Source organism: Anabrus simplex, chromosome 7 (genome assembly GCF_040414725.1).
Source record: "Anabrus simplex isolate iqAnaSimp1 chromosome 7, ASM4041472v1, whole genome shotgun sequence".
NCBI classification, from domain to species: Eukaryota; Metazoa; Arthropoda; class Insecta; order Orthoptera; family Tettigoniidae; genus Anabrus; species Anabrus simplex.
Window position 1 is genome coordinate 227,892,368 of NC_090271.1, and position 17,914 is coordinate 227,910,281.

Genomic DNA, 17,914 nt, shown 5'->3' on the forward strand with positions numbered 1-17,914 from the left:
CATGTTTGTGCTTGTATTCACTTGTGTTCATGCCCTCATGTCGTTGGCATTATGTTATCACTTTGGTATTCCAATAACAATTTTAAATGAACTATTTTAATTAGAATTGTAATGGAAGAAGTTTTAGTCTCTGACAAGATTATAGTTTAATCAATGACAGTGTTTCCATTAACATGTTTGTATAATGTATCATTTTTCACTTTTTTACGTCCCAAATTTTAGTAACTAGTTAAACTTTTAGCTTCCATATTTAACATTAGATGTACTCTTGAAGATTGCTTTTAGGCTGAAGATGCCCTAAATAGAGGGTGAAACATGTCCCATTTAACTGAGTCTGTTTATGTAACCAATATAAGTGAAAATAAAAGTATTGAATAGGTGGATTAAAAAACACCTTTATTGTTTTTGAACATACCACTTAGTTGAGCAGCTCATCTTCTTTCTCCCAATTCTTCCCAGCCCAACCTTTGCAACATTTTTGTAACACTACTCTTTTTGTCGGAAATCACCCAGAGCAAATCGAGCTGCTTTTCTTTGGATTTTTTCCAGTTCTTGAATCAGGTAATCCTGGTGAGGGTCCCATACACTGGAACCATACTCTAGTTGGGGTCTTACCAGAGACTTATATGCCCTCTCCTTTACATCCTTACTACAACCACTGAACACCCTCATAACCATGTGCAGAGATCTGTACCCTTTATTTACAATCCCATTTATGTGATTACCCCAATGAAGATCTCACAGGGTATTTTTTTAGTATTAAATTAAAGTATGGCAATGTATATTCATTATGATGTGAAGTATAGTCATGAGTTCAGTTTTCTTTTAATAATAATAATTGATTCTATGTCCAAGTACAATCCTCAATTGTGGAAATGCGACCACAATCCACATTTTTCCTGATCCATATTCTTGTATATTGCCAGGTATGTGAGTTTATCACCCCACGCCTTGAGAATAATAAAGATAAGAGGCATGCTCTCTGAATTTTGTTGCTTATTACAGCGACTGGTGCTCAACAAATTAAAAAAGAATTGTATGAAGGAAATTAATAGTAACAATAGTGGTGGGAGTAGTTACAAGGGGAAAGTGAGTTAGTTTCACGAGTTTAAGATCACGAGAGTGCACTATGAATTGGGGAAACAGGAGAGCATTACATATAAATAAAAGTTTAATTTACGCATGCTTTAGGAAGCTTGTAAATTGCATTAGAAATGCACTTAGTTTTCTAAAGTAATTGATAGGAATTTGTGTAGCATAGTGCATTTGATTTAAGATGTGCTGCATGGCGTATAACATTGCCGAGATTCGAATTAATATCCACCATTTTAGATAGATGTCTTTCATAAGGAAGCGCGCGTGCACACACGCACGCACACAGAATTTCTCTGTCTCTTGGAGTTAGAGAAGTTGTTTCAGTTAAAGTAGTGTCAATTTAAGGTTCAAGAGATTAGTTTTCCTTGTGTGAATTTGGGTTTTGAAACCAGGACTATATTTTATAAGGCTTGGTTGGTGTGGAATGGCTAGCAAGATAATACCCTTGTTAACAACGTAATGATGGAAAATTTGATGGTTATCGTGCTAGAGAAATTGACAGGGAAATTTTATACAACAGTGGCTTAAAAGAAATAATTTCCTCAGTATAATGAGATATTAGAAACATTGTATGACAGATTTCTTGCAGAGAGCTTTGTGAAAGAGAATCTCTGTTACCAGCTTTAAGGGGCAGGCCATGTCTGGTATATGTTCCAAGCCATAGGTGTTAATATCTAATGAAAAGCCTTCTGAGGCAATGTCAGGGCAAGGGGAAATGAAGAGCGCAACACCCCAAAGTCATATTGCAGTCTTCCCAAGAGAAATCTCAATCTATTAAATGCTTTAAATACCAGGAGATAGTTGTGCCTTAAGGATAGGTTATAAATAGAGTTTGTGGTTTATAGCATTTAAAAATCAAAGATTTAGCATTTTGATGTTCAAATTTAACGTTTTGTAGCATCTATATTTCTCAAGTTTATAGTTTTGTAGCAAACTGTTTACACATTATGCATAATTTGCTAAACCCGACACACAACATTTTAGAGTAAAATCATACTGTTTAATCACACATTGCTCGTCATGCAGTTTTGAATACACTATGGAAAATAAGACAAACATCACCATACGACTGCAAGAAGTATTAATTAATCTCTCTCTCTCTCTCTCTCTCATACAAATTTACAAACACAACTTTAAAGTGAAAAATACTACTCTGAACGTATTCATTCATCACAGTACAAGTACAGTACAGTACACCTACAAGAAAGAGGAATTTCAATGATGATTGAAATACAACATGCCAATTGTTTGTGTCCTTCATTCGAGACCACCTATCAGATGTTGTAATTGCTAAAAGACCTCCCTACATCGACGCCGCTTGTGGAGGCCCAAATGCTCTGCAGTGCTGCCGAGGCAAAGGAAGGACTCCAAAACATCTTTCTTCTTCCTTTCAAGTCTTCGATTGCAAAGTTGGCACATCAATGCCTACCTTTATCACTTACATAAAAATGTCCTGATTTGTAGCTGTCGGCACGCTGTTTGATCGTCACCACGGCTACCAGACAATAAAATAAACCACTACCATACTTTCAAACAAAACTACTACTCAGCACCTATGTCAAGAATAACCGACTATGATCAAGGGTCAACACAAAGAGAATGAATGTGTGTACTTGAAAGTGTATTTGCTGTTTGATTGGTTGTTCTTCGCACTGCTCTTTGGCCATTGAAAGATATTCCACACATTGAAAGATTTGAGGTACCGTAATCATTATTTCCCCTGAAATAAATGACAATATATGTCTTATTTTTAAGAAAAATGCATCATTTTTTAAAAGATAATGTTTATTTTGTATAAAAATGAAAGTTTTGCATCTATTTCACATAAATGGTATAATTTTGCATTTCAAACCCATTTTGCATTTTATCTCTAATTTGAAATTGTTAAAAACCACTCGTACGGGTCGTATAAGATGAAGGCACATACACTGACACAGTTTCAACATATTTTGCATTTATGGCAAATGCTAAAAACTACAAATAGTTATTAATTAATAAGTTGCTGTAGGTGACAGAAACTCCCTCTCTCCACAAATAAAGTATATAGGCTTTTTCAGTGACCTGCCATGATGGCAGAAAATCAATGATTGAATCTCCGGCAAACCTAAGTGGAGAGTCATTCCGGGTCTGTTTTTACCTGGACAGAGATATCATCCAGCAAGTGCTCTTTTTTCTTCCCTTGTATATGTGTTATGCATTGTTCTTTGTGGTATATATGTGTTTGTTTTGTGGGCGAGTTCTGTCTCGCCATTGCGTAGGATCTTGGGTTTGTTCTTCTGTGGCCCAAGAAATCTCATTTGCTAGTTTGATTTAAGTGTATTTTCTTTCTGTTTATTGTTCTTGTGGTGTTAACAGTGTAACCTCATTGTTACACAAACACAAATGAACGTAATGATACATGATGATAATAATAATAATAATAATAATAATAATAATAATAATAATAATAATAATAATAATAATAATAATAATAATAATAATAAATTAAAAAATCCAGATTTTAAATGTTTACACACAATCAAAGATATTAAAAACAAGCGCATGTTTGCACAAGAAAAGAACAAACAGTAACGATCAGGTTAAGCAACATGACAGCTAAGGAAAGGATAGTGGAAAGCGGTGGGACTATATCCAGGTGGTGAAAGGTTCTGGCAATGCTGAAGAAGCGAAATCAATGGTGATTCAGACTTCAATATACTTTTTACTTAATAATTTAGATGGAAATAACATGCAAATGTGATCAAACAAAATTACACAATAAATTGTAACATGATTAAAACAATAACGAAAATTTACCCAAAATGCACAAATTCAGTGACGCTACTTTACATAACTTTAGGAAGGAAAATCTCATAGAATGTTAAAGTTTCGTGGCGCAATATTTAATTCACATAATACTGTCAGAAGGAGCCTCCGTGGCTCAGACGGCAGCGCGTCGGCCTCTCACCGCTGGATACTGTGGTTCAAATCCCGGTCACTCCATTGTCGTACGTACGACATTGTAATTGGTGCAAAACCTTCAATTAGTATGTTTAATAAATTATAGTTTATTTAATGCTAAATTATCTTTTATTAAGTGTTAAACATGACTAATATATGGTTTCCCTGTAAATATGTAGTACAAAATTGTATAACCTCAAATACGTATTGTGTATAAGTTAACCTCAAAATCCATATAGCCGAAAGCGGTAGAAAATTCCATAATGTTCGTATGTTAGACTTATTGTACTATAATTTGGTATATATGAAGGGTTCTGGAAACTTACTGTAAGGTTTTATTATCCAGATACACGTAGAGACATTACGAATGTTGTAGATATTTCCATGTACATTTGTAAATAGTAGAGGAAAGTCTGAGTACCCATTCGACTAGATGGTCGATCGATGTTTCAAGTGTGTTCCATTAGAGTGTTGTAAGAACTCTTCCAGAAGTCGATCATTCTAGATGGTTGATCGAATAGTATAAATATCGAGCTGTCAAGTCAGTGACACAGTCTGAGTATTGGACTCGAGTGAGTGAGGCGGTGAATTCAAGAGAGTATGTTACAGTGCACTCTGCTATTGAGTGTTGTATATAGTGAGATTTGTGACTGTGTATAATTGTGTGTTGTGACGTACAGTGTAAATAAAGTAATTTATATAACGAAGTGAATGTGTTCTCGTGTGATATTTATTTATGTAAAATAAAATAGCATCGCAGAGTGAGATTTGTGCTGGACAAAGCGGAGGTGGGACAGCCTTTTCTCCGGGTACTCCAGTTTTCCCTGTCATCTTTCATCCCAGCAACACACTCCATTACCAGTTTGTAGCATTTATCAGTCATTGATATCACCTTGGGACTGGCGACCCCATTGTAATAATAGCCTATATGGTTCATTCATTACATCCCTAACCCGGTCAAAGACTGGAAAACAGGTTGTAGGTTTTCATTTTCAATACTGTTAGAAAGAATAAGGTTTAAGTAACATTATACTGTCATAAAGAGTAAAATTTAAGTAACATTATACTGTCAGAAAGAATATACATGGAAGAAAAGAAAATACAACATTTAAAATCATTATCTTAGTACAGAGCTCATTTAGGAGGCAGTTCCCTCAAAAACACTTCTGAGAAAAGGTGCCCGTCCTAAATGTGAATACTCTAAGATGACGCAGATTTACGAGACAGCCCCAAAGGGGAAAATTACAATTTACAATTATTACCGAAAGGAGTTAAACATTTTACATTTAGCACAATTTACGAAAACAAAGAAAAGGGAACTGTCTCTTAACAAATATGATGTGACTTGCCGGAAAAGCTAAGTCATTTTGAGAAAAAAAATTTGGCGACTGAAGGAAAAACAGGTAAGCTCCAGCAAAAACAAAATTAAATGGAACACTACATTTGAAAGATTACCAGAAAGATGAAAAAGCTAAGTGCTTACCTGCTGGAGGGGCCAAGAAGACCCATCACCTGGAGAAGGCAACCTCTCCCTTCAGCGGTCAAAATTACAAGACGGCTTCGAAGAGCTAGGCTCTCGCCAAAAGCTCCTCTACCGGAAATGGAGAAATCGTGAAACAACCAACGAGCGTCCCTCATTTTCCTTTGTTCGCCAATCACAAATAGTTTTCTTATGGCCAATGAGGTTCCAGCAAATTATGTTAATAAAGTACCTCGTGCAGCATCGAGAAATTTCCAAACTGATGCAAAATGATGCAACCGGAAACTCCTGGAAGCATCCTACCCGATCTGGCACGTGTGCCACAGTACGTCCCACAAATATTTCATATTACCTTTAAACGTTTTTTTTTTTTAGACTAATTGTTCATAACAACCAAACAATCTTGAAGCAGTGTCATAACAAAACAATTCCAAATATCCCCAAACAGAAAAAAAAAAAAACAATAAATAAACACATGATCATACAAAATTAATAGATGAACACATAAAATTCCCCACAGTCTTCCAAGTCCAAATCAGGTTTTCTTTCCTTTTTCAAATCACTACAAATAGGATAGACATTAACCACTCAAATAGCCTCATTTTTTTGTTCTGTTGTAAATATATCTTTTGCGCCTGGTGCAAAAAAGGGAGTTTTAATATTTAGGATTTGCTAACGCATTCATAGTTATGATATTTACTTGTCTCAGAAAGCATCTTACGGGATTCAAAATTTCATGCCGGGGATCATATTCTCCGAGTCATGGTCTAGATGACCCAATGTATAGTATATGTGAGAAAGAAATCAATTTTTTTCATCAAGGCCATTAAAGTTTATTTTAGCAGTTTTTTGAAGAATTTCATTTGCAGTAGAATCGAGTGTCTCTATTACCTCTGGCTCGTAAGTCTCTCAGTAACACATTACTTTTCTAGACCAGAACTGAGGGCGACTCTGAGGAAGCCGGATGACTATAACAGGGTGTGAAGAGGTGTGTGTTCGAACCTCACACAGGCATCAGGGCTTGGCTCTCATGTCGTGTCCTCCCCGAGACATGAACTCAGGACGGCAACTTCGTACGAGAATCAAACCATGGGAACATAGGACGAACTGCTATGGCCTGACATATTAGAGTTAACCAGTATAGGAGCTGGAATTCATTATTCATAAAGAAGTTATAAAAGTAAGGAAATTATATATAATTCACATAAAATTGTAATATGGTTGAAAGGATGGATTTCAGAGTCTTGAGCAAGAAGTTAGTCACAAGGCTTATAATAAGAATCATGAGGTGGTGATTCATAGTACACAGTACATAGGTCAGGCCACTGGACAGGCTCGAGTCATAGAGGAAGAATACAGGGATATGCAAGCTTCTGATTGGTTGAACATACAGAATGTTTTATGATGACGTTCGATAGAACATTCGAAGAGCTTCGAGAACATTAGGTGGGGCCCTGGTGCCTATATAAGACTCTGTAACCTTGCTCCGGGGCCTTCTGTGAGAAACTCCCCGGAGCAGTTGCTAGACAAATCCTTGTCAGTTGATAAGACAATTATGCAACTGAGAATAATAATTTCTACTTCAACTTAGAGTATTAAGATATGCCTGGACAACTTCAACTCAAGACTCAATCATTTAGAGTCTCATTTCTCTGTACATATTGTACATAGTTCCAGTCTTCTCAAGACTAGTAAATATTCAACAAGGGAGCAGCAACATCATCTTTTTATCCTTCTTCTCCTCACCTAGTTGGAGCTTCCTAACCAACTCGTTCCAACCACTCAGGAACATTGCAATCAAGTAACCAACCAACCAACCAACCAACCAACCTGCTAACCTCCTACGAGGTCCAAAACCTGTCCGTCATGACACTCCCTTCACCTTCTAGAAAGGTTCCACGTATGTTGCCAATGTCGAACATAGATTCCCTACCCCTTTGCCAATGTGGGATATTTTTTACCCCCACGAAAGGTTTCAGTACAATATCCTTTCCCAGTCCTGATTGGAGTGCCTTTCAGATGTTTTCTTACCACAACAATTTCTTCTTTAACATTTGTTCAGCAGATGGGCTTGCATATTCTATTTTGGACATTACATGATGGAGATGTTGACATGGAAGAAGACGCTTTATGGTATTCCTTACCATGGATACCGTAAATGCTGCAATTATCTTTCAATTCCATTCTTCATACCAAACACAATCTTTGAACAGAACAGTATACAACTTTGTTTACTACTGAAATAAAAGTTTATACTGGCTGCTTAGATACAAAACCATATGTTCTAATTTAAGTCCTTACAAAGGGAAAAAATCTTGCTATTGATACATTCAGAAATTCATTTCACATATTCTGAATTAAAAATGATACATTCTGAAATTAAATTGACATATCTGAATTAAGAATGCCACTTTCTGAAATGAAATTATCTGAAATACAAATGACACTTTCTGAAATGAACTTAATTCTGAAACACAACTGAAAATGGTGTAGATTAGTATTCTGATCTAATATGTAGTGTAACAAATGAGCTCTGTTTACCATGAGAATAGCATTTCAATCAACATCCACTTTAATTAGACACCTGATTTTACATATCTAATACGAGTACACATTAGAAAAATGAGCGTGTACAATTATAAAAGTAGTGGCAAATATATAATAGCATGTAAAAATATATGTGACATTTCATACATCTCTTGCTTTGAAATATCCATTTCCTCCAATTCCAGTCCCTGTAGGCCAGCTCTGCTGATTAAATGGTAGCACAACTGAGCATTTTTCTGTAGTGACAAGGTTTTGACATTGGCAGTTCAACTTCACTCTGTAAACTGTCATCTGACCCATATTTATGATTAATGAATCAATATCAGATGCCAACTGGTGTTCTTTTTTGACCTTCCTTTTAATCTCCTGACAGTCTTTCGTTCCATGAAAATCTTTAACTAGGTCTGGATAATTACCTGTAACAAACAAGCATATTAACTAATATATTACAGTTAAACATTGATTATTATCCACCTCTAGATTAACTGATCATCAGATTATCTGACCGTTTCCATGATTTAAACAATCAATAATCCTACCTAAAATTCTATGTGCCTGCTAGAATATAAAAAAAAGTTGCATTTCTTATAACGACAAGGTACAAAGCATCCTAGAAGACTCTGTGCCAGGCTACAGTTGCCATTCACACACTTAGTTTTTACATCTGTTGAGAGAGCTGGAGTCTTATTGGTTTCTGTTGAGACTTGCCTCTTGACTGTCACTAATCCTTCACAAAAGTTTAAAAAAGTAAATTTCAAGGTTGCATCTCGTCAACTACAGTTACTGTAGTTTAGCTTCAGTTCTCACTTTGTGCAGAAACGTTTTCTGAGACACAGTATCTTCAAAACAAGTTAATAAGAGAAAATGCAAAGTGTTGGACACTGAAACAGTCATTAGACTGAAGATTTGAAAATGACGAAGTGGTGGCTGTAGGAAGCAAAGAAGAAGAAGAAGAAGAAGAAGAAGAAGAAGAAGAAGAAGAAGAAGAAGACTGTACCATGGACATTATTTTACTCTGGAGAATTTGAATGGACATCAGAAAAAGAATTGTTGCAAATGAAGTTCAGAAGACTTCTTAAGGAGAATTGTAAAAATATCAATTTTTTCCAATTATCTGTTCCTCCCCCCTCTCCTCCAATGAGGTTCTACTGTATATAGTTTTTGGATGATAACACATCTATGGCTTTTTTGTCAATGTAAAAGTATACTATCATAAGTACCAGACTCAGTATCTTAACCTTTTCAGGCTGTGTGCACACAATTGTGCGGGTTCGTATTTCATTTATGTCTGAGTTTATTTGATGTTTCCTTGGCGCTAGACCGGACTGCAGTGCTTGTGCGGGACACGTAGCATGTACTTCAGTTATTTTTATTTACCACTTGACCACCAGGGAGCAGGGAGAAGAGTTTAAAAATACAGTTCATCGGCAAGATGGGAGGAAGTAGTAATGCTTAAAATAAGTATTTATTATGTTCATATTAATCTAGAAGCTCTACTGAATATCAGAATGTAACCAATTAAGTGTGTAAATTGTTTAGCGAATGTAAATTGTGAACTTACATCATCGTACATAATACCATGAGGTTTTGAATGTTGATACGCACATGTGTGCGGGTTAGGTTTCCCTACAGGCAATGCATGCGGGAGTGCTGGGTGCTGCCACCAAAAGGACTGTGAAAGCAGAACTCGTACTCTACGCGAGAAATGTAATGTATAAGTTTTAAATTGTTTAAAATACAGTGTTCCACACTGTAAAATAGAACATTTGATCATGTACTTGTGCATATTCACATGTACTGAGCTGTTTTAAAAAAAAAAAAATTATTTTTATTTTTTGTAAGTAGTGAATTAAGTCCTGACACGCACAATTGTGTGGGTTCTGATTTTTAGCTGAAAGTTCTCATTTTGTAAAATAAACTGTAAAAACATATGTTTGAGAGCATTTTAGAAAGTTTTTGACGTACAAACGAAAATTCACACCTCCAGTTTTCTTTCACATCCGACGACAAGGTGCTGCAGCCAAAAGGGCAGTAAAAGCAAAACTCATCCTCAATGTAGAAAATGTAACATTTACTTGTGTTTTAATGAAGATTTAATTGTTTTAAATTATTCCCCACTGTAAAATAGAACATTTGATCATGTACATACGTATATTCACATACACTGAAGTAATTTTTCTTTTTTGTAAGTAGTGAATGAAGTCCTGACACGCACAATTGTGTGGGTGCTTTTTCTCAGATGTTAATTTTTATTTTGTAGAATAAACTACAAATATATATATTTAAGAGCATTTTAGTCAGTTTTCGACGTACAAACAAAAATTCACACCACCAGTTTTCTTTCAGGCCTGAAAGGGTTAAGACACTACTTGAACAAGATATATTCAGAGATAAGATTTAATTCTACACCTGAGAACTATCTATACTAACGTAAGTTCATTTTTTTAGCCAAAATTGAGAAAACTCTATGCTTCATAAATAGGCAAGTTTCAAATTATGCAACAAACGTAAGTCACTTTACACTACAAAATGGTTCTAAATATTTTAGGGAACTATAGGTGTAAGTCTATATGCATTGTTTTAGCTCCAAGCAAACAATCAAATAATCTGCTCAAATCGTTGTCGTGGGACATGAACATGTCTTGGTACGGGCCCATTCTTGACTGAGGCATTATTAGAGTTTCTTTGAAAGACTGAAGTTGTGAAGTGTGCTATGTAAAATAAACCATGGATAATTTAAGTGGAGGGAAGATGTTAGTAGCCTTAGGTGTGAAAGGAAATCAGATGACTTGAAAAGAAGAAGCACCTAGCTGCAGGAAATACAGACTGACTGAAATAAAGGTATCATACATTTGAGTATATTTTGATCAATACTTAGGAATATGCCTTGCTCTTCAGAATATAAAATATAATATGCTTCCTTTTTAAGGCATGGATCCATTATGGACAAAGGGGAATGAAGCTCTTCAAGAAGGAGAAGTATTTGATGGTAGTGAATCCAGTCCTCCACTTTCTCTATCACAAATGCAGGTAAATACAGTATTTCAACTTCATAGGTGATCAGTGTTTGCTAATCAAGTGACCCGTATTTTTACTCTAAAATGTAATGCAACAGTCATATCGATGTTAATTTTATATTACTATTCTACACATAAAGCTAGTCTTTTCAGGCCATGGAACCATTCTGGGAGGATATGCTAGTTGATGATTGTGATTTTGATGACTTACAATAGATTCCTACTTGTAAGCCAGATGTTACCATTATGCAACATAAAGTACCGGTTACGTAGCACATATGTATCTACGAAATGTCACTGTAATATTTGTCCCAAATGGAACATAATTCCTTTTACACAAATAAAGTAAAAAATCTGCAGTAAATTAAGAAATAGTATGAAATATTTCACTTGCAGAGAATACTTTACTACCTTGCAACTATTTTTTTTTCTGCTACATCACAGTGCTTCCATATGTGTTTTATTTGTCTAACACTTTCATGTGTTATGTCTTTGCTCACTGAAGTAGTTTGAATTAATTAGGTGTCATTTTCTTTATGTCGTTTATTCATTTTGTGCCCTAACTCATTCATTAAATGATATATTTATTGGACCATGGATCATGCTATTTTCCTTTCAACAAAAAAGTAATATATTTATTGGCCCAGGGATCATGCTATTTTACTGTTTGAACTGCCTGCGCTAGCCCTGGACCTCAAGAAAGAAACAAAAGACGGCATGAGCAGCGGAATACAACATAAGGGAGTCCTGTCTACACCCCGTAAGTACGTATACATATTTCTCTATATATTTTTTCTAGTAACGACGATATTTCTTAATTTACCGCAGATTTTTAACTTCATTTGTGTAAAAGGAATTTTTATGTTCCATCTGGGACAAATATTACAGTGACATTTTGTAGATACGTGTGCTACATAACCTAAAGCAGCTTTGGAGAAATATGATAAACCTGATGATAAAGACAATACGTAGTATGTCTTGCACATTTTGGTAGGAAGGAAGTAACCGATTTTCTACCGTTGTCTCAGTTACTAAAACTGAGTGGCGTGGCATGGCATTTTCCTGGGTGTTGCTGGTTTGAAACTGGTACAGTACAGTAGAGGAGAGGTTAAATTCTTTTGAGTGTTCTACTAATGTTTTATGGGGATTTCTTTTTTCAAATTCTTCTGTGATAATGGGAAGTGGGACAGACAGGATATAGAGATTATTTTTTATATCAATTTCACAGATTTCAGGATTTAGATTCAGCACCAAGCGAAGTAGAGGCAATTAAAACAATTCAAAAACAGTTTCCTCCAGAAATTCAAAGATTATTTGCAGCCACAAACGTTGAATCTGCAGTTGATATGGAAAGTATTCTTAGGCAGCTCCACATGACATAAGTGCATGCGACGAAGAGAATAAGTAGAAATACGAGTGGCGAAGAAGTAATAAACATGTTAACCAGGGAAGAAGACTAAAGAAAATCATTTACAGAAAAGAGAGAAAACAATATAAGTTCTAGAAGGAAAGAATGGAATGAGAATGGAGCAAGACCGAGGGAAGAGTCTTGATGTAAATGTGGGCAAGAATATCAAGCGGTTGGAAGGCAGAATGGTAATGGTAGATTCATACCATATTATTGACCAGATAATCAACATAGAAATAATAAAAATAGAGGTAATTATAGAAGAAGACCCTTATATAGAGGAAGACAAACCAATAATTATGAAGACAGAGAATACAGAAACAAGCAATATATCCAAGACCTGAGGGAAGAAAACCAAGAAAAAGAAAAATGGCATTAAGGACCAAAATACGAGGGTTGGGGCAAAAGACATGGCAACTATTTTTTTTCTTGAAGATACCAGACCAGTTGGAAAATGTGACATATACAGACGAAATGAAGAGATGTTAACTACATGTGTGGACAATGAATAGCACTGAAATATCGTAACACACTAATTTATTACGGTAGTATAGGGGCAATATGGCCTTCCCGGTGCAAAAGAATGACAACACAGTACACATAAAGATGACATGACAAACCTGGGCCTAAAGACCCTCAAAGAAATCCCCTGCTACTGACACCATACGCTGCCAACGATGTGGGAGGCGCTGAATACCATCTGCCTCAGCATTTGCTGCACCATGTGTGAATCGGGTCACCTGTTGGCGCACAGCATTAACAATGTCCTCGCGTGTTGCAAACCGCCTACAACGCAGTGGTTCCTTAATCTTTTGAATGAGATCAAAGTCACAGGGCGAATGTCGGGAGAGTACGGTGGGTGCTCCAATTCTTCCCATTTCCAATGTCGCAGTAGCTGCCCTACACACTCTGCTTTATGTGGTTTTGGATTGTCGTGCAAGATTATTGCACTGTCCACAAGATCCAGACATTTCTCCCGAATGCCAGTCATACCTGTCGCACCAGGAAGTCCCTGTAGTACTGTGCGGTCACTGATCTGCCATGTGGAACAAAGTGGCAAACAATGACACCCCTGATGTCATACACGACGATCACCATCAATTTGACTGGGGAAGGATTCTGACGGACCTTCTGCCGCCTTGGTGATCCAGCATGTCGCCACTCCACGGACTGACGTTTCAGTTTTGGTTCGTATGCCCTGGCCCAAAATTAATCGATGGCGATTATTCATGACAAGAATTGATTGCCGTCCTGTTGCCAGCGTGCAAGGTGGTCGGAGCATATTACATAGCGCACTTCCGTCAGTGCATGCTGTACCCCCGCGATGCGATTTTGCGCAGTTACAGCTCATTACGCAATATCCTGTGGACACTTGCCCTCTCTAACTCCAGTAATGTCCATCGTCTGTCTTCATCCAGGAGCTGCTTGATGACGGCACGTGCCACGTCGGTCCGCACACTGACAGGTCGTCCCAAACGTTGGTCATCACTGGTTGACACACGTCCTTGCTGAAACATTCCTACCCACCGTGCTACTGTATGGTATGGTAGGGCATTATTCCCAAGGGCTTCCACTAATTCACTGCGACATTCCATCGCATTTCTCCCTTGGAGAACAGCTATTTTGATGTAAGCGCGCTACTCAACATGGGTTACTTCCATCTCGCACGACACTCACCAACTGACTGATTTCACAGCCCTCACTGCACTACTACCAGCTATCAGAGAGCCATCTATTGTTCTGCATACATACTATGCCTGCAGAACTTCCACACGACACACATACGTTTGTGATCTGTTCACATATCTACAAGAAAAAAATAGTTACCATGACTTCTGCCCCAATCTCTATATAAATGGAGAAACAGCAGGAGCGGAAAGTTTAGAATTGCAAGCGTACAAACGGAAGGAAAGGGAGGATCAAAGATTAAATCCGGATGCCTAATCTTATGATATAGATAAGCGTAAAAAAACTCTTATTTTAGATTAAAGGAAGAAATAAATGAAATGATGGATAAATTAAATCACAAAATTGAATGTTGATTAATCTTACAAAATGAATCAACTGGGCAGATACCTAGTGTTATACACTTAAGTCGATATCCGAGAAGACCGTGGGATGAGATATTTGGAGAAAATAATGAACCAAAGCCTAGCAGTGGAGAAGTCAATGAAATGGTGAACAAAACGTTGAAAAGACAGGCTAACAGGAGATTAAAAACAGTTCAAAACAAAAGATTTCATCCACCTTTTAAGAATGATGACCTGTTATTATTAAGAAAATCACCTAGCTGTTATGTATCTGAACGAATCTTTTCAAAATTTGTTCACTTATTTGACGGCCCATATACTGTTAAGAAAGTACTAGGAAACAACGCATATGTTGTAGAAAACATGACAGGTACATACAGGAATGTATATACTGCTGCCAATATAAACTTATACTATGTACAAGACCATGAATAAAGTTCGAATGCGATTATAGAAATTCAAAGTGAGGTAATGATGCAAATGCAGGACAATGAAAAGTCCCATTTAGATGAGGAACTATAATGTAAGGAAATATACTGCAAGCATTATTTATTTATCCACGGCAGGGGAAGAAAATGTGCCATTTCATTGTCTTGATTACCAAAATACGGAATTTAAAAGTCACCATTGCCGTAAATAACGTTAAAATATTTGTATGTTAAATGGCAGAAAAATACAAGTCAAATGATACGAGCAATTCGAATCATAGTGGCCGTGACTGAGATAAAATGTACCATCGGAAATTGTTAGAGTCAACAGAGAGAACAATAGAAAACTGATTTGAAATAAGCAGCCTTGAAGATTGGAAGAGTATTTCTGTTAAAAAAAAAAAACCAACATATTTTCAAGATAAGATATCAAATTTCTCAGTAAAAACTGAAGCTATTACGAGAATATATTTCTGTGCATGTAATATTTATGTAATTCAAGATGAAATATGAAGAAGATAAAATACGATAGGATTCACCTTGAGATTGCACAGAAGAAAAGCGAAGGTTTCTTTAGGAAACACAGTTAAAAACACCCTAGCATTTGAAAGAAAATACCATTGAATTAGATGATCATAAACTACCACAGATATATTGGTAATCTGTATATAGCACACAAATTGATGTCGCATTTGACAGTATAAAGCAAAATAATAGTACAAGAAGGCTTTGCAACTAAGACAAAGATGTTATTAATATTATCTTTGAAAGTGTTTTTTATGCATGCGCAAGAGATCAATGTGATGCTTGAAAATCAAGCATGGGATTGGCGACTGATGAATTCCAGCCAACATCACCCGCAAATACGAGCTCACTTACCGAGAATCCCAGATGACTGAGCCGTTAACCAGGGGAGAACTTGTCCGAGGAAGGATGTAGCAGAACAACAGTGATCACGGCAGCAGACAGACACAGAATAAGATAAGTATCAGAATTTATTTTAAGATTTTTATGTCTTTCCTGGTAGAAGTAGTTGTTGATTGATTATTTTCTAAAGGAATAGGTTGTTATATCTTCATGAAATGTTTAATAGCATGTAGTTTCTACACGTGTGATTCAATAGTAATGCATTAATGAAGGTTATAGGTAGTCTTCAGTATGATTTAAGTACATCCTAAGATAGGAATGTGAACATATGTCAGTGAAGTGTTTCGTTAGTGATATTTCGGTTAATTTTCATTAAATCATGCCAAGGACAGGAAGTTTTGATGAGAATGAAATGTGATACATGTTAATATCAAGTCGTAGGTTACCAAGTTCGTAAATATTGACCATTTATTGACGAGTTTAAGTTAGTACAGGTTAAATAAGAATATATGTGGATAAGTAAGATGCATATTACTAGACATATGATTTATGCGTTACGTAGAATCAAATAAGTAATACTGGAATAAGGTGCAGTATAAATATATGAAGAAAATATGAGAAAGGGAATATGATATGATGGAATAATGTTGTATAAAAGAAAGTAGTTGATGAATTATGATAAATGTGAATACGTATGAAGAAGAATTTTAATGTAAGGTTAAATAATGAATAATTAAGTACTGCAAATGTGGATCAAGGTTAGATTGAGTGGTAGTAATGATGTTTAAACATGGAATAATCCATATTATGTAATAAATGGCAACCTGGTAATAAACTTGCAAGCTTATAACAGATATTGGTCATCAAAAATAATTCCAATAATCTATAATCAACACTCATATGGCAATTTTGAAGAGAATTACATATTATGTATATGATTTAAACTGATTTAAGCTAAAATAACAGGATGTTGATAGCATATACGATCTTAGTGTCTTCTTTATGACAGTCTATCACTAATATGGAGGTAGAAATTTCATCCATGGTATTCCTTATCAACTTGTAATTAAATGATTGAATTTTATGAGGTGGTAAGACATAATTGCAACCTGACAATGAAACTATTGAATATATTTAGGGCAATTTCACCTATTTCCATTAAAGATATTTTGAATGTAATTGTTTGAGTTTTTTTTTAAATATTGTGGTAGGTAGCCATTGGAAGCTACATATTTGAAACATCTTATTCTGTGTGTGCCTAATTGAGTACATTTAATTGTGTACATCTGACATGAAAGAAAAAATATAAAATAAACGTTCTTAGGACCATATAAGATAATCGTTCTTAGGACCACTATCAAATATCAAGTATATATTTTTTTAATTATGAGATTTTAAACATTACCTAAGCATAGGAGATGTGAGAAGCAATTTGTGTTAAGACAGGATAATTTTCATTTAAATAATTCCAATCTATGAAGACTTATATGAGATGAATTATATTTAATTTTAAAATCAAAAGCTTAGAGAGAAGATGAGATTAACATTGTTTTTTCCTTGAATGCTATGATAGTTAAGATAAAGAGGATGATACTCAACCAATGCTTTAATGGAATATTATTGTAAATATTGATGAATATTCGAGCTTCAGATATATTTAATTTATCCATCACATTCTATATTTTTGAATAAATAATAGTTATTAAGATTTAATTATTATTATTATTTTTAGATTATAATATTAGTATATACAATAATATGATGACATAGTACGAATTAGCTGATTCTGCAGTTGATTTTAAGCTGAAACGTCCGTAAAAATAGTCTGGCGTAAATGGAAGCGTTGTATTGAATAACTCTCATTCGAATTCACGTAAAAAGAATTTAAAAAAAGTTTTGATGCATTCCCTGAGATGTTCACCGACTCTAGCTGTGGACTTTCTTGAACGCTACGAGATTTGGACTCGGAATGGCGCAGTAAGCAATGAATTTTGCATAGATGTTGTTGAGGGGCACAACTACAATACTCGTATGTCACCTACAATAAAATAAAAAATAGATGCTATGAAAAAGCATTCAGCGAAGAAGTGTTGACTGTGGGC

General features: G+C 35.5%; 1 protein-coding gene across 1 annotated transcript in view; it reads right to left on the reverse strand.

Annotated features, from left to right (window-relative positions):
- Positions 1-3,651: 3,651 nt before the first annotated feature.
- Positions 3,652-17,914, reverse strand: part of LOC136877493 (uncharacterized) — a 293,695-nt gene continuing 279,432 nt past the window's right edge. Inside the window, exons 12-13 of the mRNA XM_067151591.2 lie at positions 8,210-8,478; positions 3,652-7,718 (exon numbers count right to left, since the gene is read on the reverse strand). Coding sequence (XP_067007692.2) covers positions 7,683-7,718; positions 8,210-8,478 — 305 coding nt within the window. The 3' untranslated portion in view covers positions 3,652-7,682. The remainder of the gene's footprint in view (positions 7,719-8,209; positions 8,479-17,914) is intronic.